The 26,866-nt window shown below is 45.5% G+C and overlaps 1 protein-coding gene across 2 annotated transcripts; it reads left to right on the forward strand.

Annotated features, from left to right (window-relative positions):
• Positions 1-26,760, forward strand: USP30 (ubiquitin specific peptidase 30). 2 transcript variants are annotated; one of them, XM_014867783.3, is made up of 13 exons: positions 1-453; positions 3,072-3,181; positions 4,282-4,464; positions 9,265-9,368; positions 13,363-13,461; positions 14,295-14,340; positions 15,465-15,559; positions 20,140-20,199; positions 20,702-20,788; positions 21,412-21,492; positions 21,587-21,806; positions 23,509-23,629; positions 24,201-26,760. In XM_014867783.3, exons 1-13 carry the CDS (start codon positions 191-193, stop codon positions 24,463-24,465), a joined length of 1,734 nt encoding a protein of 577 aa, XP_014723269.2. In that variant the 5' UTR covers positions 1-190; the 3' UTR covers positions 24,466-26,760. The 2 variants fall into 2 exon arrangements, with proteins under 2 accessions (XP_014723269.2, XP_014723271.3); XM_014867785.3 differs by having other exon boundaries at positions 238-453; positions 14,298-14,340.
• The last annotated feature ends 106 nt before the right edge of the window (positions 26,761-26,866 follow it).

A 26,866-nucleotide genomic window follows, 5' to 3' on the forward strand; every position in this document is an offset into this window, starting at 1 on the left:
GCTTCCGTGCGGAGGCTGCCCTCCTCCCACTGAAAAATTAAAATGACACAGGGTCCCTCGTGGAAGTGGGGTATCTGCATTTACGAACGCAGCCCTGGCAAAACCTGACAACAGAGCAGCCCCTGGCCGCAGGGCCTCCCTTAGCAACCGACGCCAGCGCCGGTTGCTAAGGAGAAAAAGGATAACAAGGATGTGGTCCGTCGGCTCTTGCTCTCCGGCAGCGGCAGCTTCCGGTCCCCTGGGGAGCCGGTCCTTCGGCCTACTTTCCCCCGAGGAGCTGGGGGTCTGGCTGCGCGTTCCACCGCCTCGGGAGCCTGCGGAGCCGTGGGTCCGGCCACGGCGGGGGCGGCCGGCCTTCCGCGGGGCCGCGATGCTGAGCTCCCGGGCCGAGGCGGCGGTGACCGCGGCCGACAGGGCCATCCAGCGCTTCCTGCGGACCGGGGCGGCCGTCAGGTGAGCTTGGGGGGCGGGGCGGCCGGGCCAGAGTCCCCCTCCGGGCCCTGTGGTGGCCGTGTCGCGCCCTGGCCGGGTCCCCGGGTCCCCGGAGCGTTCTGGAGGCTTCTGCGTCCGGCAGGGCGGGCCTCTTGGGCCTCCGGTCCTCCGGCCGCGCCAGTTCCGTCCGCGCGCCCCATGTCTGCCGGCGCCCCCAATTCTCGCAGGGCCCCCACCCCGCCCGCCATAGGCTCCGCCGGCCCCGTCCTTGTCCTCGGAACCTCCAGGGAGGCCTGTCCAGGTCCCGGATTCTGTCAGCGCCCTTTGGACGTCTCCGTGCCTCGCAGGCCTTCCAGGACCCCCTCCTCCTTTCAGGGTGCCCCCGATCCCTGCAGGCTCCCCCGTCGTGTCAGTCCCCGGCCTGCCGCGCTGCCCCAGCCTTACCACGCTTCCCGTCCTGCCGTGGTTCTCACAATCCTGTAAAGTGCCTGGCATCTGACCCCCCCACCTCATTTTGTCAGGACCTCTGTTCCTGTCACCACCGCCCCCCTCCCGGGATGCCCTGTTCTGTGTGGGTCCCCCATCTTATTAGTGACTCCTTAGCTTACAAGGGTCCCTAAACCAATCAGGACTCCTTAACCTGTTAAGGCTTCCAGTCCTGTTAAGGTCGCTTATTCCTGGGAGGACCCCCAAGAGATGGGTCCCCCATCCTGTTAGGGCCCCTATGTCCCTCCTCTTGTCCATCCTCCTGTGGGCTCCAGGCTTCAGAGCTGAGCACTCACCCCCGTTACTGACCCTAAATGACTCAGACCTGTTGCTCAGGTCGGCTTCCTTCTCTGGAACTGGGGCAGGTGTAAAGAGCTTATTATCCCAGGGCTGGAAAAGCTCAGTTGCTATCCTGTCCAGTGCCCCTATTTTGTAGATGGGAAACAGGCCTTGGGACGGCCTTGTCTGTGGTCCTACAGCTGACCTGCCAGCAGAGCTGGGGGGGAGGCCAGATCTTTTCACTCCCAGGCCCCACTACTCTCCTTGTGTTGTCATTTTGCAGAGGAATGAGATTTCCACAGTCACCGCTTCCCCCTGGTCCTTTGTGCATGCCCTGCGAAGGACCTTTGCACGTCCTCTCTCCTGCTTGTAAAGTGCTTTAGAATTTCAGTAATGGTCCTTTTTAACCTTTCTGGCCGGGCACTTTTGTGCACACACCTATTGTGTAAAAGTCAGCACATGATGCAGTAAGAAACTTCAAGAATAACTTTCATGAATGAGACTGAGATGATGATACTTAATAATCGTAGCAGCCAGCACTTAGGAAGCTCTTCCCATGCACCCTATGCCAGCGCTTATTTAATCCCCACAACTCTGGGACGTAGGTCTTGTGATCGTCCCCATTGCACAGACGGGGAAGCTCAGGCTTAGCAGGTGAAATGATGCCCTAGGGAATAGCAGAGGCAGAATTGAGCCAGAGTAATGCAGTTGCACAGTCTGTTGACTCTGTCTCAAGAGAACAAAGACTTACTTGGAATTCAGTTATCAGTTATGAATCGTATCGGTTATGACATTAGGAAAATGTCGTTGGTCATTGTGGACAGAGTTACTGGTATTACCAGTGATTCTTCACTGAGTTAACGTTGACTGAGCCGAGATCAAAACAATACTCACGTGATCCACACGTCGGGATAGCAGTATATTACACACACACACACACATATATACACACACATGTCTAGCACATAAATACAGGTATGTATTGCACATAGATATATACACACGTATTCTTTGCCTTATTTAGTGGAAATACATTGTATAAAAACAGTGTTTTAAATTGCTGGTGAAATTTCTTCATTTGTAGTAAAAGAATAACTTCAGTGTTCAAGTCAAGCCTAAAAGTAAGAAATCTTTAATAAATATTTAGAAGATCTTTTATACTATTGTATACCCCCTCCCTGTTTACTAATCTGAAAGAGAAATCCATTTCTGTATCTTTGTGCCAGTACTCAATCTTCCGGTAAATATTATTGACAACATACCGGGTGCCAGGTGTGACATAGACACTTGGGATATGTCATGAGTAAAACCGACAAAGACCCCGCCCTCTGGACTTTGCATTGAGGGAGACAGACGACAAATGTAGTGAATACGTGGATGTTATGTTAGAAGGTGGTAGGTGCTCTGATAAAAACAAAGAGCAGAACTGGGTCAAAGGGACGAGGAGTGCAGGTTCTAATAGTCTGTTCAGGGGAGGCCTTGTTGAGAATGGAGGTGAGGGAGTGAGCCAAGCACTGATCTGGAGGAAGAGCATCCCAGGCAGAGGGAGCTGCGGTGCAAAGGCCCTGAGGTGGGAGCAGGGCTGGGATGGCGGCAGAGTGAGAAGCAGAGCAGGAGGAGAACCCTGGCTTCCCCTCTGAGTGTGACGGGACTTCTGGAAGGTTGTGCTCTGACTTGGGTTTTCAATCCTAACGTCTAAATGTGCTGATTTTCAAGATACAACCGTATACTGTATGTTACTTTAACTTGAAAAGTTAGCTCTGTGACAGGCCACTGGGTTATTTGACAAAATGTTATTTCCACGTCCCTGTATCTGTATATGGACGTATTGTGTTTGTGATGAGGGAAGACGGTAAATTTATTTTCTCTTTTAGATATAAAGTCATGAAGAACTGGGGTGTTATAGGTGGAATTGCGGCTGCTCTTGCAGCAGGAATATATGTTATTTGGGGTCCCATTACGGAAAGAAAGAAGCGTAGAAAAGGTAAGAAGGAGGCCATGGCTTTGGGGGCTGCAGACTTGACCCCAGCCCTTATGAAAGAGTGCGAAAGGGGAGGGCCTTGGTTCTTCTGTATCTTCAGTTTTTGAACAGTACTTTCTTTTAAGCAGGAGTCCATTTAAGGATTCATTATTTTATACCCTGCAGTAAAAAGACTTACATTTCACCCTCTGAAGTCTTGAGTTTGAGGCATGCTTTGTAATGAAAACTTTCAAGTGGCTTAATTGTCTGTGTTCTCATTAATATGGCTGTTGTGTTTTTCACTAGTACAACTGGCTAATTGTGTGATGATTTGTGGTTTCACTGACTAGCTGCTAGTCACCAGGAATAGTTCCAAGTTAGTTTCTTTAATACGAAATTCTATTTATTTTTTTTAAGTGCCCCATTTTGTAAATGTTACTCTTCTTATATTGACTTAAATTCAGCAAAAACAAACAAACAAAAAAGGGATAGATGTAGCAAAACGTTGATCATTTTTAAGTCTGGGGATGGTTATGATTGGGGTTCATTATATATCCTCTCTTCTTTTGTGCATGTTTGAGAACTTTTCATAGTAAAAAGAATTTTTAAAGAAATTTCAGCAGAAGAGGGAAATATGTCATATTTTGTTGATCTCTTTGCAGAAAGACTGATCAGAATTGCTACAGTAGTGTCTTCCCCGCTGATTTTAAGAACAAGATCATTGTCCTGGGGAGCAACAACAGAACAATTGTTTTTTTCTGTTCTGAGAAACATTGCTTTCTTATCAAAGGAGAGAGAGAGAAAGAGGGAGCAAAAGAGTGAGAGAGAGAGAGAGAGAGAGGGAGAGATGTTACTAAGTGTTTTTGTACCTTCAATATAAGCCAAGCTGTACCAGACACCATGGTGGGTTTCAAAAGTAACGCACGACGGGCCCTGTCCTTCTGTCGCTTACAGTCTCCTGAAAGAGCAGTGCTCAGACTGGGCCTCGGGTGTCTGCGGATAAGGCCTTTTTCAGATTGGGATTTCAAATGCAAGGCCACAGTGCAGAAACTCGGTCCTGAGTAGGAGAGAGAAAAAGAGCTGGGCCAATGTGACGTGCTGTTCTCCTCCCACCCCCCTTTCAGGGCTGGTGCCTGGCCTCGTCAACCTCGGGAACACCTGCTTCATGAACTCCCTGCTGCAGGGCCTGTCGGCCTGCCCCGCCTTCATCAGGTGGCTGGAGGAGTTCACCAGCCAGTACGCCAGGGATCAGATGGAGCCCCCGCCGCACCAGTATCTCTCGCTCACACTGCTGCACCTCCTGAAAGGTATCTGGCTGAGGGTCGTGTGCATTTTCATGGTGGCAGCCCAGAGCACAGGCACAGGGTTAATAGAGAGATCATACAGATCGTTAGGAAAAAAAACACCGAGAGCCCAATAGATACTTACAGGTATTTTTTTTTTAATCAAAGATGTAACCACTTATTTAAAAAATTGTCAGTTTAGTAATAGTTTTTTAGGGAAGAAAAAAATCCACTGCCACATAAGCGTTTTGATTTTAAGAAGTACTCTGGTTTCCAAAACATTAAAGTTAAAAAAAAAAAAGTGTCTTAGCCTAGGAAAGATGGTAATTTGCAAAAAGAAATAATACACATGGTATTTAGATAGATACAGAACGTACCTAACAAACTCGCAGATATTTAACTTGGCAGTCATCAGAGAGAGATAAATAACATAATAGTAAGGCGACATTTTTTTGCCTATCAGCAAAGATTGAAAAGCAAATCCACAATCCTGACCAGCTGTTGGACACCGTGTTCATGCACTGTGTGGTGGGATAACTCGGGGCAACCTCTCTGGAAAGCCGTTGGGAACTACACAGTAATAACTTGCAAGATGTCCAGCATCGTTTGACATATCGTTCTGTGGACCGTGATTCACATTAGCCTGAATTGGAGTTCTAAGAGCAAACCAGTCTGAGAATGGCTGAGCACTGGCCTCCGAGCCTGGAGAGTCACAGTATACGTGGGCTGGGAAAGGATTTAAGAAGTCACTCAGGGGCCGGCTCCGTGGCTGGGTGGTTAAGTTCTCGTTCCGCTGCGGCGGCCCAGGGTTCGGATCCTGGGCGCGGACATGACACTGCTCGTCAGGCCACGTTGAGGCGGCGTCCCACATCCCACAACTAGAAGGACGTGCAACTAAGATATTCAACTGTGTACGGGGGCCGGTTTGGGGAGTTAAAAGCAGAAAAAAAAAAGTCACTCATTTTTAAACTACCTTTTTTCACTGAAGAACTATTTTCTCCCCCCACAACATCTGTTAACCTCCCAAAGACATTCCACAGAACACAAAGATCTCCAACTAGTTATAATGTATAATGGGGAAAAAAGGAAAGAATTTGGTTGTCTGACAGTAGAATCATTAATCAATGGAATATTACACAGTTGTTAATAATCATCTTTATTAAGTGTTTTTTTTTTAGATTTGGGAGAGGTTGTAGGCTATAATATTAAGTTTAAGGGAGCAGCATATGAAATATGATATAATTTGACTTCAGCAAAGCAAAGACTTCCACAAATAAAGGCTGGACAGAAAAAGACCAAAATGTTAGCAGTGGCCATTTTGGTGTTGTGCAATTGATGGTTTAAAAACTTTTAAAAAACTCCAAAAAACAAAACTATACTTCTAAAACTTTCAACAAGAATCATTCTCACAGTTAGAAAAAAATTGGATTTAAAAAACACTCAGCTAATGATTGCTTCACGGAGGTATTTTCCCATGCAACCTCAGCTTGACACAGAAATCTTTATGAAGCACGTTCTGCTCTTCTGTGTTTAAGAGGCAATTTGAAACTAATTCTTTTACTACCCTATTAAAAAAAAAACCGTCATTCCAGAGATCATGTAAGCTGACATGTCCCCACAGGTGTAACACAGGTTCTGGCATTGTCCTAACCGTGACCTCAGCACGCCCCTCTCTCTTGCCACACGTGTGACCCAGTGTTGGCGACCAGAGCCATCCTGGGCAGCTGCGCCTCGGCTCTTCGCTCCCTTCTCTGCTCCTGCTTTTCGATGTCTTTTATTTTGGTTTTTAGAAATAATTTTTAATTATACAAGTAATACATGAATAAATTCTCCTTGTAAAAAATTAAAGCATTACAGAAAAGGCTAGAGTCCCCTTTATCACTACCCCAATCCCGCTCCCCTCCTTCCTTCCCCAAGTAAAATAGAACTGTCTCCTTCCAGACCATCGTCTGTGCATTTAAACATATTTCTGAATGCCCGGAGAAGTGATATATTGCTTATGTTTCTTCATAACCACATTGAAAAAATATGCATTGGAGAAATGGCTCCACCTCACTTTTTTTTCCTTTTGTGAGTTTATTGGTTTTTTGGATTTTGTCATCTGTGAATCGCTTGCCCATATCCTTTGCTCATCTTTTTCAATTGTGGTACAGATTCACAATATCAAATTTGCCATCATAACCATTTCTAAGCATACAGTTCTGTAGCTTTAAGTACATTCCCCTTGTTGTGTAACCGTCACCACCGTTCGTCTCCAGAACTTTTGCGTCATCCCGTATTAAACTCTGTCCCCAGTAAACAACCGCTCGCATTCTCCACGGCTGCCAGCCCCTGCCAGCCACCATTCCACTTTGTCTCCATGAAGTTGACTATGTGCTTCATTTAAGTGGAATCATACACTATGCGTCCTTTTGTGTCTGGCTTACTTCACTTTGCATAATGACCTCAAGGCTCATCCATGATGTAGCATTTGTCAGAATTTCATTCCTTTTTGAAGCTTAATATGAATATTCCATTGTACATATACACTACATTTTGTTTATCCATTCATAAGTCAGTGGACATTTGGGTTGTTTTTATCTTTTGGCTATTGTGAACAATGCTGCTATGAACATTGGTATACAGATAGCTATTCAAGGGTCTGCTTTTAACTGTTTTGGGCATATACACAGAAGTAGAATTGCTGGATCAAATGGTAATTCTGTTTAATTTTTTGAGGAGCTGCCATACTGTTTTCCATAATAGCTGCATCATTTTACATTCCCACCAGCAGTGCACAGAGTTCCCCCACGTCCTCACATACTTGTTATTGTCTTCTTGATAATAGCCACCCTGATGGGTGTGAAGTGATTTGTGGTTTCAATTTGCATTTCCCTAATGATAAGTGATATTAAGCATCTTTCCATGTGTTTATTGGCCATTTGTATGTCTTTTTTTGAGAAATGTCTATTCAAATCCTTTGTCCATTTTTGAATTGGATTGTCTGTATTTTTGTTGTTGCGGAGTTGTAGCAGTTCTTTATATATTCTGGATAGCAGTCCCTTATCAGATATGTGATTTGCAAACTTCATTCCCTTTTACAGTTGCCGAGTATCTGTAGAATCAAGACACCCCAGTTTATCTAGCCATTTGCTTTCCGGGCCTTGGTGTTTCCCTAGGATAAATGCTGACAAAGTCAAATTGCTGGATTGTAGGATATGAAAATTAGTAGACATCACCAAATTGCCCCACAGTGTTTTAGGCAAAATTGAGCTAAAGGGGATATTCAAATTTTCCTAGGGAGGGAAAGCGCTAACAAAAGGGCTGTGCCCGAGGGGTGCAGGAGGACGAGGGAAGACACCCTGCCTTTCCTAATGGGCTCCCTTTGTCCTGGAGGGTAGAGGTCTGACCTCAGGGTGTGTTTGCACCGGTGAGACCAGCCGCAGGACTTCACAGCACTGGCTGCCAGCCCTGCTGCTTCTCCACAGGTCACACTCAAGTCACTAACCACGTTCACATGGGGGTGGGGGTGGCAGTGTTCAGAACCTCCAGGGTCAGGGCCTGAACTATTCAAAGGAATCTCTCAAGTTCACTGACTGCAAATCAAAGGGAAGAGACAGGTTGGCTTAGTGTATTGAACTTGCAGAAACCGCGCTGAGATGGCAGGCCCCGGTATTTTTCTCTCCCACGCTCCAGCAGTGCTGGGCCAGTGTAATATACTGGTCCATCGTAATATACTGTGGGAACAGGGACGGTCGAGATCAGGAGTCAGCCAACTATGGCCCCTGGGCCAAATCGGGCCTTGGGGCCACAGGTTTTTGTAAAGTTTTATTGAAACATGACCATGCCCATTTGTTTATGTATTGTCTGTGGCTGTGTTTGTGCTACAGTGGCAGGGTTGAGTATTGCTTCAGAGACCCGCAAAGCCTAAAATACTTACCTTCTGACCTTTTACAGAGAAAGTTTGCCAACCTGTGATCTAGATATAATTACAATATAAATTCATAAGCCCATCAACCTTTTATTGTTATTTATTAGGCTCAATTCTACTTATGACTGAAAAGTAAGCCACTCAGCAGATCCGTTCAGGCTGCCACATATAGCTTGATGCTTTGCCATAATAATCAGAAGTGCAAACGTAAGCAAATAGAAGCGAAGGCCTTATAGCCATGGGAGAGACTCCCTGGAGAGGAGTGAAGCACTGGGTGTGGACTTGGACTAGATGAGTGTTTAAGGGCCCTCCCACCCCTGAGCGTGTGAGTTAAAATCATTTTTGTTCAGGGACCAGCCCGGTGGCGCAGCCCTTAAGTTAGCACGTTCCGCTTCTCAGCGGCCCTGGATTCGCCGGTTCAGATCTGGGGTGCGGACATGGTGCTGCTTGGCAAAAAGCCATGCTGTGGTAGGCGTCCCACGTATAATGTAGAGGAAGATGGGCATGGGTCTTAGCTCAGGGCCAGTCTTCCTCAGCAAAAAGAGGAAGATTGGCAGCAGTTAGCTCAGGGCTAATCTTCCTCAAAAAAATAAATAAATAAAATCATTTTGTCCAGTAAGAATCTTGTAATAATAAATTTATTTTCATGGTGGTAATTCAGATACTTAAAAATCAATTACTTCATTTAAATGCTGCAGCCTCATGAAACATTACTTTCAATTAGTAAACATGACTTGCCTAATAGTGTACTCAGCATTGGGTACGGCTACAAGGAAGGATGATGAAAGATGTAATTCAAGGTAATTTTACAGTCCTTAAAGTTTTAGTTTGCTTTGATACGTTGCGCTGTGCAGATTTTCTGGCTGGTCGTTATACTGGCGAACGTAATATTTGTGTACCTTCTTTGTTTCCAGCTTTATCCTGCCAAGAAGTTACTGATGATGAGGTCTTGGATGCAAGCTGCTTGCTGGATGTCTTAAGAATGTACAGATGGCAGATCTCTTCATTTGAAGAGCAGGTGAACGCAACATTCAGAGCAGGTTTACTTTGAGAATCCTTCCCGCTAGTGGGCTGGGGCCTGAGTTTGCAGTGCTCGCTGAAGAACAGCTGCGTTGCTGCAGCGGGAAGAAGAAATGCCAGCATGAACCTTGCAGTGGCCTGGCCCGAGTGTACATTTCTGTGGCATTTTAGACAGCCGCAGTGTTCTGGGACCAGATCATGAACTTTATTCCTGCTCTCATGATCAGAGGAGTTGGGAGGTTAGGGTATAAACACACAGTTACCAAAAAGAGAAAATCTCTTCCATTCTTGAGTGACGTTGCATTTCAGTGGATGATAGCAACATCCGGGTCCTTTAGAGAGAGGCAGGTGGCTTCACCTTAGAGGCCCAGAGGTTTAGGTGAGACCCTATTTTGAGCCACATCTTCATTTTTTTTAAAAAAAAATCAGTCTTCAGGGGCTGGCTTCAAGTGGCCCCAAATCTGGAGCATCTGTCATAGGCAACCCCAGGGCCTTATTCCAGCCACTCCCACCCCGCTTTGCACAGCTACAGCTTCACTGTCGTCTTTGGTCCTGGCCACGTCCTCCTCCCCAGATCGCTATTACTGATGTCAGGGCTGAGGCTGAGGCTGAGAGAGCGAAGCTCTAGGCACAAAAAATGTGCTTTCAGTGGTGTACGAGGACACCCTCGCTGGCCACATGTCCAGGAGGGCCCTGTCCAGCTTTGTGTTGGCTGTTTCTGCCTCCACTGTCCAGACACTGGATCAGAGAAATGGGACAGCCTTCAGGCTCCCAGAACTGTGGGGCTGAAGTGAGAGGCATTTGAAACTCTGCCAAGTGAGGTGGGAAGGCTTTCTCGCTCCTCTTCTCTGTAAAGATGGTCTCTTGTTTCCACTTGAAAGCCATGTTTGTGTTACTTTCTCAGCGTGATGTTGATGATATCTTTACTTCCTTAAAATGCATCCTGATTAATCTATTTATGTTTAAATGTTTTTCTGTTTAGAAAGTACTTTTTTAATCCTTCTCTGGTAGCTGGAATTATTTAGCTACATTTGACATTTCTCTAAACTGAGAGCGTGACTAAGATTTAGTCCTTAAGGACATCAGATACCTTTTCTAAGTCCTGTCCTTCCATTAAGGACCCACTTAAGTCCCAGTTACTCCTTGGAAGTACTTCCGACATCTTCAGCCCACAGCAGTCACGGAGCCACGTAGTGCCATAGTGTGTGTGCGTGGAGAAGAGGAGCGTGTCTGTCTGTTGGTCTCCCTCTTTGAAGGCACGCAGAGCCCCTAGCATGAGGCATTGTCCATGTCTTCATTATCAGTGATCTAGTCAATCACCAGCAAACTTCTACTATCAGTTCCTAAAGCTAGAGCTCTCGGGGATGCACTGGGCTAAGTGCTTGCTTCGTGTACATTACCTGATGTAATCTTTACAACAACCCAGTGAGGAGTTACTGTTATTATCCCCACTTTACAGATGAGAACACTAAGGTTCAGAGAAGTTTAGTGACTTGCCCAAAGTCACACAGCTATTTAAGTGGCAGAGCCAGGATTCAAGCCAGTCTGGCACTACAGCGCATGCTCTCCAGCTCCACTCTCTTCTGCGATGCTGTTCTTTTCTCAAAGCCGAGTAGTTACATGGCTGACTGTGACGGAGTAGGCTTCGGATCCAACTCCATCCTGTCTTGGGATTTTGCTCTCTGGTGACCCTCTCCTCATGCTTCAAGGATTGGCCTGGACGCCTTGTCTGTGCGGCCTCCCAGGAAGAGCTGGTCCTCCCTCAGGCTCCGAGGGCTCATTGGTCACGACAGGGCCGTAGCACTGTGCTGCTGGATAATAGCTAGGCTGCCACATCTGCCCTGGGTTGTGAGTCTCTCGAGGACAAGAGCCTTGCCTTATTTATCTTTGACTCTCCGTCACTCTCTTGCTCACCGCTCTTCGTAGCCTAGGAGGGGATTCATCCATACGTGCAACAACTCTTTACTGACTGCCGCCTCGGTCAGGGCCTATCGAGGGCCTGGGGTGGTAGCAGCAAGCCTGGCTGGTAGGGTCCTGCTCTCACGGAGCGCATGTTCTGGTGGGCGCTAGGGAGTAAGAGAAGCGACGGGACTACTTTAGGTGGGGAAGGCTCTTCCGGAGACCTCAGCTTTCACCTGAGACCTGCAGTCTAACACAAAGTGAGGCCTGTGAAGGTCTGCGTGCAGCGTGTTCCAGACAGGGGAACAAGCCAGGGCCAGGCCTTGGGAGAGCTGTAAGGATGCGGTGTCTGGAGAACGGCCAGAAGGCCGGTGTGGCCGGGCTGGGGGCTGGGAGAGCAGTGGGGGAGAGGGTCGCAGAGGTTGGCAGGGAGCAGGTTGTGCAGGGCACAGAGGCCATGGCAGGAGCTGGCCTCTGCTCCGTGTGCAGTGCGGAGGCGGGAGAGGCCTTGAACAGGGGGCTGGTTTGATCTGATTTAGGTTTGAACAGGCCCGTGCTGGCGGCTGCGTCCAGGAGGGACCATTGCGGGGCAAGAGGGGAGCAGAAAGGAAAGTTGGGAGGCTGTTGCAGATAGCCAGGCCGGGGATGGCATGGCTGAGGCTGGGGTTGAGGCAGAGGGGGTGGAGAATCCTCAGGGACTAGGGGCTATTTTGGAGGTCAAGCCTGCAGGACGCCTGCTGAATTGGCCTGAGGTAGGGTTAAGTCAGGGAGGCTTGGGGAGGGAGGGTTTCCCCGAGGAGCTGCCCTTTGAGCAGAGACCTGGAGGGTGAGAAGGGAGCAGCTCTGTGAAGATCTGGACAAAGCTCCTTGGGCGAGAGTGCGTGAAAGACCCAGGCCCTGAGGCGGGAATTGGCCTGGTGCTTCAAGGCGCTAAAAGGAGCCAGGAGCTGGGCCTAGGGAGGGAGCGAGAGGGTTCTAGGGGCCGGTCAGCCTTTGTGGGCCGGCTACAACGGGTTCATTCTAGCAGTGAAGGCCTTTGGAAAGTTGAAAGCAGATGAGTAACGTCATTTGCCTTTCAAAAGATCACTCTGGTGACTGGAGGGAGGGTGAGAGTGGAGGCTGAGACAGCTGAGTGAGGACCAGCAGCTGCCGAGAGAGGGAGCCGTGGCTTTGGCCTTTTGGGAGGCGGCGGTTGAGTTGACCCTTAAAGAGTGCACCTCTGCCGTCTTTGCAGCCGTTCCACTGCTGGGCGTGCACCCAAAGAACTGCAGGACGGGCTCAGACAGACATTTGTGCACTGTGTTCAGAGCAGGGTTATTGGCAATAGCCAAAAGGTGGGCGTAACCCTTGTCCACAGGGATGAATGGATCAACAAAATGTGTGTGTGTGTATACACACAATGGAATATTATTCAGCTTTGAAAAGGAAGGAAATTCCAACACACACCACAGCATGGATTGAGGACGTTATGCTGAGTGAAATAAGCCAGTCACACAGAGACAAATCCTGTATGATTCCACTTAGATGAGGTCCCTAGAGGACTCAGATCCGTAGAGACAGAAAGTAGAATGGTGGTCGCCAGGGCCTGGGGGTGGGGGATGGGGGAGTTAGTGTTAATGGGTACGAAGTTTCAGTTTGGGAAGAACAGAAAGTTCTGGAGATGGATGGTGGTGATGGTTGCACAACAATGTGAAAGGACTTAGCAGTACAGAATGGTACACTTAAAAATGGATAAAATGGTCAATTCTATGTTATGTGCATTTTATCGCACTAAAAACAAGAAAAAGTGTAGTCAGGTGGAGGGGAAGTCAGGGCCATCTAGATAAAGCTAAAACAGGTTCCAGAGAGCTGGCGTGGAGGCAGCCCACCCACCTTTCTTTCCTTCTCTCCCCTTGGGCCTCTCGGTTGAGGGTCTTTATTGTGAAAAGTCTAGAATGTAACTGTCTCTGTGTAATGAGCTGGGCTTTGAGAAGGTGGAAAGGAAATTCTGCCCACGTTAGCCATAGGGGGTCTGCCCGGCAGTCCATGTAGGGGTGGTTCTGGTGCTGCCCCACCTCCTCGGGCCTCTCTGAAGAATGCTTTGCCCTTGACAGGATGCTCATGAGTTATTCCACGTCATTACCTCGTCATTGGAGGATGAGCGGGACCGCCAGCCCCGGGTCACACATTTGTTTGATGTTCACTCCCTGGAGGTAAACCAGTAATATTTTCAGTACATTTAATGGGGTTTGTGCATGTTTAATAGGTGTAGGAACTTAAGTGTAAATCTTTGTACAACTTTACACTCAAAAGTAAGATTCAGTAAAAATCAGTAGTGGGAGTGGGGCTGGGGGCCGGTCATACACTGTGAACTTTGCAGTTGGTGACTTTCATTAGGGATGTCAGGTCTCTTTAAAATGATGCATTTTGGGTGGTTAAGTTCACGCTCCGCTTGGGTGGTCCAGGGTTCACCGATTTGGATCCTGGGCGTGGACATGGCACCGCTCATCAGGCCATGCTGAGGCGGCGTCCCACATAGCACAACCAGAAGGACCTACAACTAGAATATACAACTATGTACTGGGGGGCTTTGGGGAGAAGAAGAAGAAAAACAGAAGATTGGCAACAGATGTTAGGTCAGCTGACAGTCTTTAAAGAAAACAAAATGATGTGTTGCTGTAATTTGTGTTGGCTTTGAGAAAAAAGAATGCTTTTTTCCCCCTCTGTTTAATGCAGGGGAACAAGGAGCCATAGGAATGCCAAATGAACCCTCATTTCCCCAGAACAGTATAAAAGTTAGGGAGTTGGTAAAAGTTAACTAGTAAAGGGGGAGATACCCTGGAGAGGAAATGTGTTCCAGTTGCATTTGGTGAAGGAATAGGAACAGTAACCAACAGAGTGGGTACGTAGGCTGCTTTCAGAAACCTTTGTTTGCAGTTGACTTGTGACGGTGTGGTCAGCACAGAAACTGTAAGAAGTGGGAGTGGGGTGAGGGGCTGAAGGGCATGGCAGGAGGGTTTTCAGCCTTCCTTTTTTCTCCCTACAGCAGCAGTCAGAAGCAACTCCCAAGCAGATAACCTGCCGCACAAGAGGTACGCGTTTGCCATGGAACCGTAACACGCAAGGCGGGTGCTTGTTAGATAGGACAGTCATTTGGTTTATGTTTAGAAAAAGTTTTTTTCTGGTGACATCTGTTCCAGCTTGCAGTGTGTGTACTCACAGAGGAACTCGCGTTGTGGAAAACAGCTTCAAGTTGTTCCCTCTGTGCCTATCTTAAATTGTTCCCTCACACCGCAGCCCTGCTCAGTTTCCTCTAAACAGACTTATTTCTACTCCAAACAAGGGGCTTCTTTTTACCTTCTTGAATCGATCTCGTGAGGAACTTAATAAGCTGCAACTGGCGTGTCCTCAGTATTTGCATTTGGGCCAACTTTTACTGCAAATTATCACTGTCCTCTTTAGAAGGAAATCATTGTTTTCTTAAGACTTAAACCTGGAAAAAAAAAAAAAGACACATCAGTTCCTTTGTGTAATATGTACGGTTGTACTAAGCAGGAATAAGAATGGTTGTCTTTTGAGCCCACCCTGTCTGCCAGGCTCTGTAATATCTCATTTAAGCCTGACAACTCAGTGGAATTAATGGTGGTGGGGATAAGGGAATAATACTTCTCTCCATTTCCAGCAAACAGGCTTACAGAGATGAAGGGACTTCTCAGGTCACATAGCTGATAAAAAGCAAAGCCAGGACCCAGCCCAGGAGCCTGTGTTTCTAACTCGCATACCACTCTGTGTTTATTCCACTAACCCCCATGCTAGCCAGAGAAAATCCTAGTTTTTCAGAACTTACTTATTCTGATGATTTCAGAAGTTTATGTCACTTTATACAATATTCACCTGTGGTATCCTTTTTTTGACACCGCAAACATTTTAAGTATGTGTTTGTAAAAAGACATTAGTGAACACAAATTCCTTTCTTAAATGTAGCTGTACCCATTATGCAGAAACCATATTTAAGGACCTGTGTAAATTCTCCCGTGAAAGGACTAGGCTGTCATTTTTGGGGGGAAGTCAATAAGGAAAGCTATTTCAGTTTACTTTTCAGGAACGTTTTTTTTCTAAAGAGGGAGTTTCTACCACATAGTAAAAAGGAGGGTGAATTTCGAGGTTGACGCCAAAGGGCTAAAGTTGGCACATCAAAGGATGCTCTGTATTCCAGGGTCACTGCATCCCACGTTCACTCACTGGAAGTCTCAGCATCCTTTCCACGGGAGACTTACTAGTAATATGGTCTGCAAGCACTGTGAACACCAGGTAAAGACGTTATCAATACTTGATGTTTTCTGGTGAGGTTTTCTTTTAAGTTAAGATTCATGGAGGATCTAGAAGGAGTAGATGGACATTGCTGTATTGCATTTGCGAATGCCTGGGCTGTGTACACGTAGTGGACCGACTGCCCCCTTTCGGTCAGTGCTGACACGTCAGTTGATCCTCAGGTGGCATCTTCTGCGCCAAGAGCAGCGGATCCATTGTGGATTGGCAGGATTTGGAGTCCTGAGGTTGGGTCTATACTCATGGCACACAGCAGATTCTAGGGCTGGTGTTTTGTTTTGTTTTGTTTTTGCCTTTGAGGTTTTCAAGTAATTTTTTGTTAGGGAAAATTTTCAACATAATACAAAAATAGAGAATTGTGTAACTGTCTCCTCAATCAATTTTCATCACCACCCTCCCCCCCCCCCCCCGCCATGCCCCTTCTTTCTTATTATCAAATAATATTCCATTGTATGGATAGACCACATTTTGTTTATCCATTCATCAGTTGATGGATATTTGGGTTGTTTCCACTTTTTGGCTATAATGAATAATGCTGCCATGAACATTTGTGTACAAGTTTTTGTGTGGATATATGTTTTCATTTCTCTTGGGTAGATACCTGGGAATACACGTGCTAGCTCATATGGCAACTCTATATTTAACCTTTGAGGAACTGCCAGGTTGTTTTCCGAAGTGGCTGTACCATTTTATGTTCCTACCAGCAGTAAATGAGGGTTCCAACGTTTTTACATCCTCACAAACACTTGTTATCTGACTTTTTAAGTTTTAGCCATCCTAGTGTGTGTGAAGTGGTATCTCATTGTGGTTTTAATTGGCATTACCCTGATGACTAATGATGTTGAATCTTTTTTTTAAAATAAGGTCCATACATTACAAGTCACTGATCGAGCTTAAATATCTTCTGGTCTATAAGTTACCCATTCATCTTTTTTTTTTTATTTGTGTTTTGATGCTGTTGTAAATGGAATTTTAAAATTATTTTCCAATGGTTTGCCACTAGTATATAGAAATACTGTTGTTTGTATGTTGACCTTATATCTTGGATCTTGCAAAGATTTATTGGTTCTAGAAGTCTTGTATATTCTTTAGAATTTTCTGTGTGTGTAAACAATCATTTGTCTGTGAATAGAAGTTTTACATCTTCCTTTCCAATCTTTATGCTTTTTATTTGTTTTTCTTGCCTTATTTTCATGGTGAGGTCCTCCAATACAAAGATGAATAGGAGTGGTGATAGCAGACATCCTTGCCTTGTTTCAGATGTTAAGAAGCAAGTATTTGCTGTATCCTAATTATGATATTAGCTTTGGGTTTTAATATACCCCTTTTATCACCCTGAGAAAGTTCTGTTCCTGGTGTGCTGAGAGTTTTTTTATCATGCTGAATTTTGTCATGTTTTTCCTGCATATATTGAGATGATCATAATTTTTTCTTTTATTTCGTTAATATAGTGAATTGCAGTGATTGATTTTTCTTTTGTTTCTTTTGATTTTTCTAATGTTAAACTAGCCTTGTGTTTCTAGGATAAACTCCACTTTATTGTGACGTATTATTGTTTTTATTTATTACTGGATTTGATCTGCTAATATTTTCTAAAGGATATTAGTGTCTGTGTTTATGAGGAATGTTGGCCTTACAGTTTTCTTGTAATGTCTTTGTCAGGTTTTGTTGTAAGGATTACTCTGGCCTCATAAAATAAGCTGGGAAGTGTTCCCTCCTCCTCTGTTTGCTGAAGGAATTTGGTTAACATTCATATTGGTTCTTCCTTAAATGTTTGCTAGAATTTGTGTATTTCTTTTTCTTTCTTTAGTTCTATTTTTGCTGAATTTCTTTTGAGACTTTCTATTAGCACATACACATAAATTAATTATGATGAGTTGACTTATATTGTCATCATAAAGTGTCCCTCTGTCTCTGGTGAGACTCCTTGTCTTGAAGTCTCTTTCGTCTGAGTCGTTTCCGTCTATCTTGTGTTTCTATGGTACGTCTGTTTCTGCTCTCTTACTTTTGACCTATCTTTGTCTTTGTATTTAGAGTGTGGCTCTTGTGGACAGCATATAATTGGTCTTGCTTTTTTATCCAGTGTGATAATCTGCCTTTTAATTGGCATGTTTAGTCCATTTACATTTAATGTAAGTATTTATATTGTTGGATTTAGGTCTGCTATTTTACCATTTGTTTTCTATTTGTCTCATATATTTATTGTTCCTCTGTTCCTTCTTTCTTTCTTTTTTTTTGGGTTAATTGAATGCTTTTTAGTATTTTGTTGTAATTCCTCTGTTGGCTTTTTAGCTATACTATTTTACATTTGTATGTGTGTGTGATTACATCATGCAGTTTTAACTTAGGGTTTCTTTAGAGTTAATGTCACACTCCTTTGTGTAAAATATAAGAACCTTACAAAAATATAGTTCTGTTACCCTTTGCTTTTGCTATTTGTGTCATACATATTATATCTATACAAATTATAAACCTCACAATACTGTCATAATTTTTGCTTTAAACAGTTATGTATGTTTAAAAGAAATTAAAAGAAAAAAAGTTTTATATTTGCCATTTTCAGTGTTCAGTCTTTTCTGTAGACCCCAGTCCATTTGATGTTTTTTCCCTTCAGCCTACGAAGATTCCTTTAACGTTTCTTGCAGGTCTATTGGCAACAAATTCACTTAGATTTTATTTATATGAAGATGTTTTTGTTTTGCCTTTTTTTTGAAGAATAGTTTTGCTGGATATAGAATTCTGGGTTGACAGTGTTGCTGTTGTTTTGGTTTGGTTTATTTTAAATTCATCGCTTTAAAGGCATTGTTCTCTTGTCCTCTGGCCTCATGTTTTCTAATGTGAAGTTAGTATCATTTATATCTTCTGGATGTAAAGTGTCATTTTTTTCTCTGGCCGCTTACAAGATTTTCTCTTTAGTTTTGGGTTTCAGCAGTTTGTCCTTGCTGCGCATAGGTATGGTTTTCTTTGTATTTGCTTGAAGTTTGCTGAATTTCTTAAATCTGTAAACTTACATTTTTTACCAAATTTGCACAATTTTTTGGCCATTATTTTTTCAAAAAATTTTATGCCCCATTCTCTACTTGTCAGTCTGCTTGATGTTGTCCCACAGGTCATTGAGGCTTGGTTCCTTTTTCTTCAACCTCTTTCCTCCATGTCCTTCACATTAGATCATTTCTATTGTCTTCAAGTTCACTGACTCTCTTTTCCATCTTCAGTCTCTGCCTGTCCAGTGAATGTTTCATTTTAGTTATTGTTCTTCTTAGTTGTATAATTTCCATTGTGTTCTTTATCGTTTCCCTTTCTCTGCTGAGATTCTCTATTTGTCCTCCACTAGAACTAAATAACCTCCATCTTCCTTTGTGTCCTGGAGCATCTTTATGGTGGTTAAACCTATAAATGCCCTTGTGCTAATTTCACCATCCAAGTCACCTCCGTTTCCCTTCACCATGGGTCACATTTTCTACTTTCTTTGTATTGAGTGTCTAGTAATTTTTTATTGCATATTTAACATTGTAGTAGAGACTTGGGATTCTGTTACATTTCTCTGAAAAATAATGAATTCTACCCTGACGGGCAGCTAAGTTGGCTAAGCTCAAACTCCAAACTCTGTCTTCCCTACATTGGGCAGCAGAGTCTCGGCTCAGTTTTTTCAGCTTCCTGCTGCTGCTTTTTGCCAGGCCCCCGTGTATGTGTGGTTCAGGGGTCAGCCGTGGAATTGGGCAGGGTTGATGCATGGATTTGGGGGCGGAACCTCTCTGTGGAAAAGAGAGAAATCCTCTTTGTGGGATTTTCTCAGCCTCTACACCAGCCCTGAACTCTGTCCTCTGATACCTCGATCCTGTAAGACTGCTGCTTTCTTGCCACCCAACCCTGAACTGCGTAGACTGGGGAGGACCCTCAAGCAAAAAGCCACACATGCAGATCTCGTCCATGGAGTTCCTGTTCCCCACGAGTTGACCTCTTTTCAATTCCTTACTGCTTTTGACAGCTCTCTAGTCATTCAAATGGTTTTGTTTTGGTCCAAATTTTACAGTTGTGACCTTAAGGAGAGATCGTCTAGCTGCTCTGCCATCACCAAAGGCAGGAATTCCTACCCTATTTTATCATCTGTTTTTCACAGTTAATAATGTAACATGTACATCTTTCCATGTAATCATGCATTCGTCTACTACACTGTTTTTAATACAGTATTCCATTCTGTGCACGATATAATTTATTTCATCATTCCCTAGAAATTTCAACTGTTCACATTTTGCTGTTGTAAATAATGCTGATGAATATCCTTGAGTTATGTCTATGGTTATTTCCTTAGGATAAAATCCCCAAATTTCTGGGTCAGGTATGTTATCTTAGAGTTTTTCCAAACCACCCTTCAGTGTTATTGTATCTCTTATGTTTACAAGGCTGTTTTTAGTAGAATTGGCTTCTAGGTAAGTGCATTATGTTTCATTAGGTTAATCTTGGGCATCTAAATAGTAAACTGTTTTGTAGGCATATATCTTCCCATCCATAAAGCTTTGAATTGAACCTAACTCCTTTCTGGCTTTTCTGCACTGTTTCAGAGTCCTGTTCGATTTGATACCTTTGATAGCCTTTCGCTAAGTATTCCAGCTGCCACGTGGGTATGTACTGTCTATGGCTTATTTTGGGTCTGTTTTGGAGACATTTAAATCTGAAAGGGCTTTGAGGCATTTTGTGTAGCTCACGTACCATGTGTTACTCAGACATGTAGTTGGTTGGTTGAACCTGTCTTAGTTTTAACACGTGGAACCATGTCCTGATTTTGGGGAGAGAAAAAGGTGGGCAGTTTTTCTCTTGCTGCAGAAATTTTGGCTTTTTTAATACACACACACACGAATCTCAAATTCAAAGATAACTAAAACAGCGTGGAAGTCCGTAACTTTCTGCGATGTTATGTCCTCATACCCTTGAATCTATCTGTAACAGCAGGTCTAGTGCTTTGAGCTCCATGCTTGTTCAGGAAACATCCAGTTGTGACTGTGAAGCTTTATTGTCTATATAAGCAAAAATAAAGCTCTGGGATTCACATTGCCATCTGTTAATAGTTTCAGTATGGCTGTCCTTTGAATTATAATAATGAGTTTTCTTCTTTTTGTGCTGTAGGGTCATCCATTGACCCTGGACCACTGCCTTCACCACTTCATCTCATCAGAATCAGTGCGAGATGTTGTATGTGACAACTGTACGAAGGTATGCCTCAAACCCCAAATGTCATCTCCCCAGCTGGCCCTGATATAGTGCCTGTCACACCGTTGGCCCTGAGCTCTGCTGACATACCCAGAGGATCTTTTTAGCCACAGCCATTTCTACCTAACTTGCTTAGGAAATTGGCAGCCCGAGGACCAAATCTCTTTCTCAGATGAGTTTTGTTTCATTCACAGAATGTTTAAAAATTTGAACGCCATCCTTGAGATGGGACATGTCCTCTCCAGTTTGCTACAGTCCCCTCCATTCCCTCTTGTCTCACACCCCGCCTTACCTACACTACCTGCCTGACTCCCCTAAGCGAGTGAACGTCATCCTCTGAATGAGGAGGAACTGTGTGGAAGAGAATTCTTAAAGACACAGAACAAAAGAGATTATATGCCACTGTGAGAGTTTAGAGTTCCTTCTTCATTTCTCTTGCCTCCACTGTCACTGTTACTTAATGACTACAACAGTGAAAACAACTCACACGTAGCTGGGCAGCTGAGTTCTTTCCCAGAGAGAAGTCAAGCACCAGCTGAACACAGTCTAACGCCCGCCTGACCTACAGCCCTCCACAGAGGTCCTGCGTCACAGATTTCTGCACAGAGACGTTTCTTTTATTTCAGATCGAAGCCAAAGGGACGTTGAACGGGGAGAAGGTGGAGCACCAGAGGACCACTTTTGTTAAACAGTTAAAGCTGGGGAAGGTGAGCGCACACCATCCCCCTCGGCGGCTTTGCTCTCGAGGACTCCCTGGGTCCCGCTCCGACACTCGGCTCCTCCCGGTTTCTCTCCCCGCAGCTCCCTCAGTGCTTGTGCATCCACCTCCAGCGGCTGAGCTGGTCCAGCCACGGCACCCCCCTGAAGCGGCACGAGCACGTGCAGTTTAACGAGTTCCTGATGATGGACATCTACAAGTACCACCTCCTCGGACATAAACCTGGTCAGCGTGGCCCGAAACTGAAGGAGAACCCGGGGCCTGCGGTGGAACTGCAGGACGGGCCGGCAGCCCCCAGATCAGGTGTGTGCCCGAGGACGCGAGGCAGCAGGACCCTGCAGCACACAGACAAGGACACCGGCATCCCCACCTCCTGGTCTCTTGTGCCGTGAGGGCAAAGCGTGTACAGCGTTTGCTTAAATTCTTGAGAACAGCAGGATTGAGGGTGGGAGAGGGAAGATTTCTTAAAAGAGGTTAAAGCTATATAGTCATGAGATGTGTAGTTTTAAAACCTCTATTACAGATGAAAAAATATAGGCAGGAAAGCTTAAGATCGCAGTCTTGCTTTCTGGTCTCTTGACCAAACAAGCATCGGCTCACGTCATTGCAGTGAACTTCTCCTCTCCTTTTGCTCCCCCAGCACAGTCACCTCGTTTATACGGGAAATGTGGGGAGGACACGTCCTGTTAAAGATCTCTGAACGTCTTATTTGCGCTGATCCTTCCTCTTTACTGAGTTACTTATCTGATTCCATCACCGTCCTCACCTGAGGTTCCTCGTTGAATCACGTCCCGGGGAAGCAAGGGGGCCATTCTTACCCTCAGTCTTTCTGAGGAGAAAGTCGAGGCTCCAAGAGGCTGAATGACTGGTCCAAGGGCAAACAGCAGGTGGGAGCACTGGCCCTAGATGGTGGTGTTGGGGCAGTTTGTGAAGTACCTTGCATAATGTATTGGGTTCTTTACAGTTACAGATGAGGAAACCCACCGACCTCGGGCGCCAAGCCCAAACTCACTGTCCGCGTGCTGCCCCCGCACGTCAGGACTGTCTTCCCTGCCCCCTGCTCCCCTTGCTACTTTTATTCTTTTCTGCATCCACAATTGCATGCCTGGCAGGATGTCACTCCTAGGGAGCCTGTTTTGCCCTTTCTCCACGGGTCAAGGGATCAGCGTCAGGGACAGCTCGGGCAGGAAGAGGGCTCAGTCCTTGGCCCGTTTTAAACCCAGGATCTCTTCACCCTAGCTTCCTCCTCTCCTGGGTCAGGTGCAGCTCTGCTCGTGTTCAAAGCATGGTGGCTGGGGCTAAAGAGGCCATCAGTGAACTACTTGGTGCTTAAAGGCCCCAAATATGACACGTGAAAGGAAGAGAGATGAAGATGTCTCCTTAATTACTTTATCTACACCCACAAACATAGATTAACGTGCTTACATGTTGGTATTCCTCAGAAGCTAACAATTAAAGAAGAGAGAAGGTTTAGATCAGTGGTTCTCAACAGGGACTTTTGCCCCCCAGGGGAATTGGGCAATGGCGGGTGACATATTTGGTTGTCACAACTGGAAGAAGGGTGTTACTGGTATCTAGTGGGTGGAGGCCAGGGATGCTGTTAGACATCCTACAATGCACAGGACAGCCCCTCACAACAAAGAATTATCCAGCGCCAAATGTCAATAGTGTCAAGGTTGAGAAACCTTGGTTTAGGTCAGAATGCCAGTCAATTAGCTGCTGCTTAACTGACACGTGTCTGGCAAACAGGGATAGAGGCCTCACAGATGCACAGAGCTGTCAGCGTGAGCGGTAGACCAGGAGCTCAGTGCACTCTTCCTGCTGAGGATTAAAGCAGTCGGATAAAAAGGGAGGAAATTTTATGAATCAGCGTAATACAAAATCAAACACTTGTTTTTTCTTTGTAGCATTATTAGGCAATTAAATTTCAAGGTTATCAAAACCATGTTTTATTTACCCAAAGCCACCGCTGACTTTAATTGCCTCGGGCCTTTTTCTCTTGCAGTTCTGAATCAGCCTGGGGGCCCCAAAACACAAATTTTTATGAATGGCGCCTGCTCCCCATCTTTACTGCCTACGCTGCCAACCCCGATGCCCTTCCCCCTCCCAGTTCTTCCTGACTACAGGTGAGCCTCTCTTTAGGAGCACATTCTTCATTCACTGTAGGCTGTTTCTCTTGGTTTCCAAAATTAGCTTCTACAGAAATGAATAAAAATGCAGAGATTAATTTTTTCTTTCGTTTTTAAGGTAGACTTTCACTATTACACATTCACCCATTTGTTTTTGTCCAAAATGGAAATCACTTTAAAAATAAGAATTATAAAAGTACATACAATTTAAATATATGTGTATGTCTGTCTAGATGTATGAATGTTTGTATAAACAAGAAAATTTTAAATTTCTTGGGATACCACCTATAGGTCACCAGTTAAATCTGTAAGGTCGTCCGCTCTGGAAAGCTGAGTGTATGTGTGTGCATACACGCAAGATCAGAGACACAGTACACACACTCAGAGGATGGGCGTCTCCCCATGCCGGGAAAGCCGGTCCGTACCTGAGTGGTTGGATAGTGTTCAGTTGTCTGGATGGACCGTTGTCTCAGTCCCCTGTCATCTAGGATTCTTTTACTTTTCGTTTCTGCCCGTAAACCTCCTTTGCTGTGTTTGTAAAGCACTGGCATTTGTTCCTACCATCCAGCTCCTCCTCGTACCTCTTCCGGCTGATGGCAGTCGTCGTCCACCATGGAGACATGCACTCTGGACACTTTGTGACTTACCGACGGTCCCCACCTTCCGCCAAGAACCCTCTCTCCACCAGCAGCCAGTGGCTGTGGATTTCTGATGACAGCGTCCGCAAGGCGAGCCTGCAGGAGGTCCTGTCCTCCAGCGCCTACCTGCTGTTCTACGAGCGTGTTCTGTCCAGGACGCAGCAGCAGAGTCCGGAGTACAAGTCTGAGGAGTGACCCAGCCCGGCCCCAGAGCTGAGCTGATGGCGCTGTCCACATGCGCCAGGAGAAAGGCGGACTCAGACTGTGTGTGTGTGCAACAGCCCCACTAGTGTCCGTTAGCCTTCTGGTGTGTTCTAAGAGCAGGCTCCACACAGGACCCAGTGGCCCCAATTCAAACAGCTCTGCTAGCCTGCACTGAAGGTGTCGTGTTAGGAAAGCATTCATTGTGTCTACAGCGTCTTTTTACTCGCCCGATACAGGTAATTAAAAGAAATCAGACTCCGGAAGCCACCTTTTTTATATTCTAACATGGTAGGTGTTCTCAGAGGAGAGTTAACTTTGTCTGATCCTCTGATGTTTCAGCATAGATCTTTTATTTTTAATAAGCAGGCCCATAAAAATGGTTGATAAGAATTAGTGAAATTATTAAAGGCAACAATTTAGAAGAAAAAGTGCCTTTCACTTTTGATTGCTTTTGTAGCACGTCCATTCTGGAAAATATTCCTTATCAAAGAGTCATATAAACAATTTTTGAAAAGCTCTGTTTCTTCCAAGTTACTCAACGGACAGCAGAAGAACAGTTAGGCGCCTAAAGAACAGCTGCCTTCCCTTTTTGTATGTCTTTTTCTAATCTTCCAATTCTTTCTATGTGCTGAAAGTTCATCTGCCAAACCTGCCCCTCGGTGAGACCCAACCCTTCTGTCAGTTATCAACAAACCGCTTCCCGCTGCGCTTGCCTTTCATATACTGGACTCAGAGGTGAGATCGCAGCACCCCAAAACTGAGCGGCACCCGTGCGACGCTCCAACTCCTCCGCTCCGGAGAAACCCTTTCCTACAGAGATCACTGGACGGTCATCCTCATCTGTTGGTTTATTGCCACGCAGAGAGAGCGCTCCAGGTTGACAGGTGGAGCTGGGGCTGTGTGAAAAGACAATCCCTGCCTTGCCCCGAGGGCTGGAGTGGGCAGGAAGGGGCCGGCCACGGGCTGCGGTCTGTCTGGACCTGTTTCCTTGTTTCTAAAGCGAATGGTTAGATTTGATTACCATCAAAGGCCAGCAAAAGAAGACAGAAGTTTCTCTTTTTTTAAACATATAACCACAGCTGACATCTAGTACTGTCATTTTGTTAGAGGTCCATGTTCTAAGTGTGTTCATTTCCGGTAGTCTAATAACAAGCACTGTCGGCCACATGCTGCTCCCTCTTCAGCTAAGACTCATGAATGTAGCCCAGGCCCGAAGGAATTTTTTTTATTTTTTTGGAAGAGCTAACATCGTGCCCATCTTCCTCTACTTTCTATGTGGGACGCCTGCCACAGCATGGCTTGTCAAGCGGTGCCATGTCCACACCCGGGATCCGAACACACGGACCCCAGGCCGCCGAAGCAGAACGTGTGAACTTAACCGCTATGCCACCGGGCCGGCCCCAGGGCTGCAGGAATTTTGATGACACAAAAGCATCTATGTTTTAGCTAGATTTTTTTATTTAAAAATAATAAAAGGATATCACTTTCAAACTGACTCTTCAGAAATAAGATTTGGAATCAGACCTGCCCAAAAGGTCGCCTGAGATAAAGCTAAGAACTGTGCTTTCTCTGGTGGAGGCGAGCCGGCAGACACTTCTAGACAATGCCTCGGTGTCAGCCAACAGCGCCAGAGGCCCAGGCGCCCACCATCCCGCAGGGCCTGCGGTGCATCCTGAGGACTCGGAACCCTCACTTTCGACAGGACATACTGGGAAGGTCCTCAGGCCGCGAACACGAGGGGGAAAGGAGCAGCTTGATGCGTCTGAGGGGTTCACGGCCGCCCCCGGCTCTGATGTTGAAGCGAGCGTGCCAGCTCTACCTGAGCCTGGTGGAGCAAGTGCCCTTATGCTGTGTCGCAAGGTTGAGGCTTTGAGTGACTGCTGTTTCGCCACTGCCGCCTCGCCACTGCCGCCTCTTGGAAATCTGCCATGAGAGAGAGGGCGGCAGAAAGGGGCTAATCCTTTGAACGGCTCGGCTCGTTGTAAGCGGATCTTTGGTCAGAGGCCAGGGTTTGAACCAGGCTCGTAAATGTCAATGGCACCTGTGCAAAGTCTCTTACCTGACTTACAGCTGACTTCCTCATTTTGTAAATTATTAGGCATTAAGGAGCAGCCAAATAATCTGATCTTTAGTTTTAAGTTATTTACAAAGTAGCATCATTTTGCAAAAACTTAAGTTAAACTAGTAGTTTATGCTATAACAACTGCTGATTTCTGTATTTGCTAAAGGTACTTTTTGTATCTGCTGTGTATTATAGCAATAAAAGAATCATTTTTTAGGAAAAAATCAACTGATATTCCTTCATAATTTTCCAATTTGATACAAACATTATCTTTCTGAATTCTGCATTGTTATGTAATAAGCCCGACACTCTGGTTAAACCCTTTCTTTC

Source organism: Equus asinus, chromosome 8 (genome assembly GCF_041296235.1).
Source record: "Equus asinus isolate D_3611 breed Donkey chromosome 8, EquAss-T2T_v2, whole genome shotgun sequence".
In the NCBI taxonomy this organism is placed as follows: Eukaryota; Metazoa; Chordata; class Mammalia; order Perissodactyla; family Equidae; genus Equus; species Equus asinus.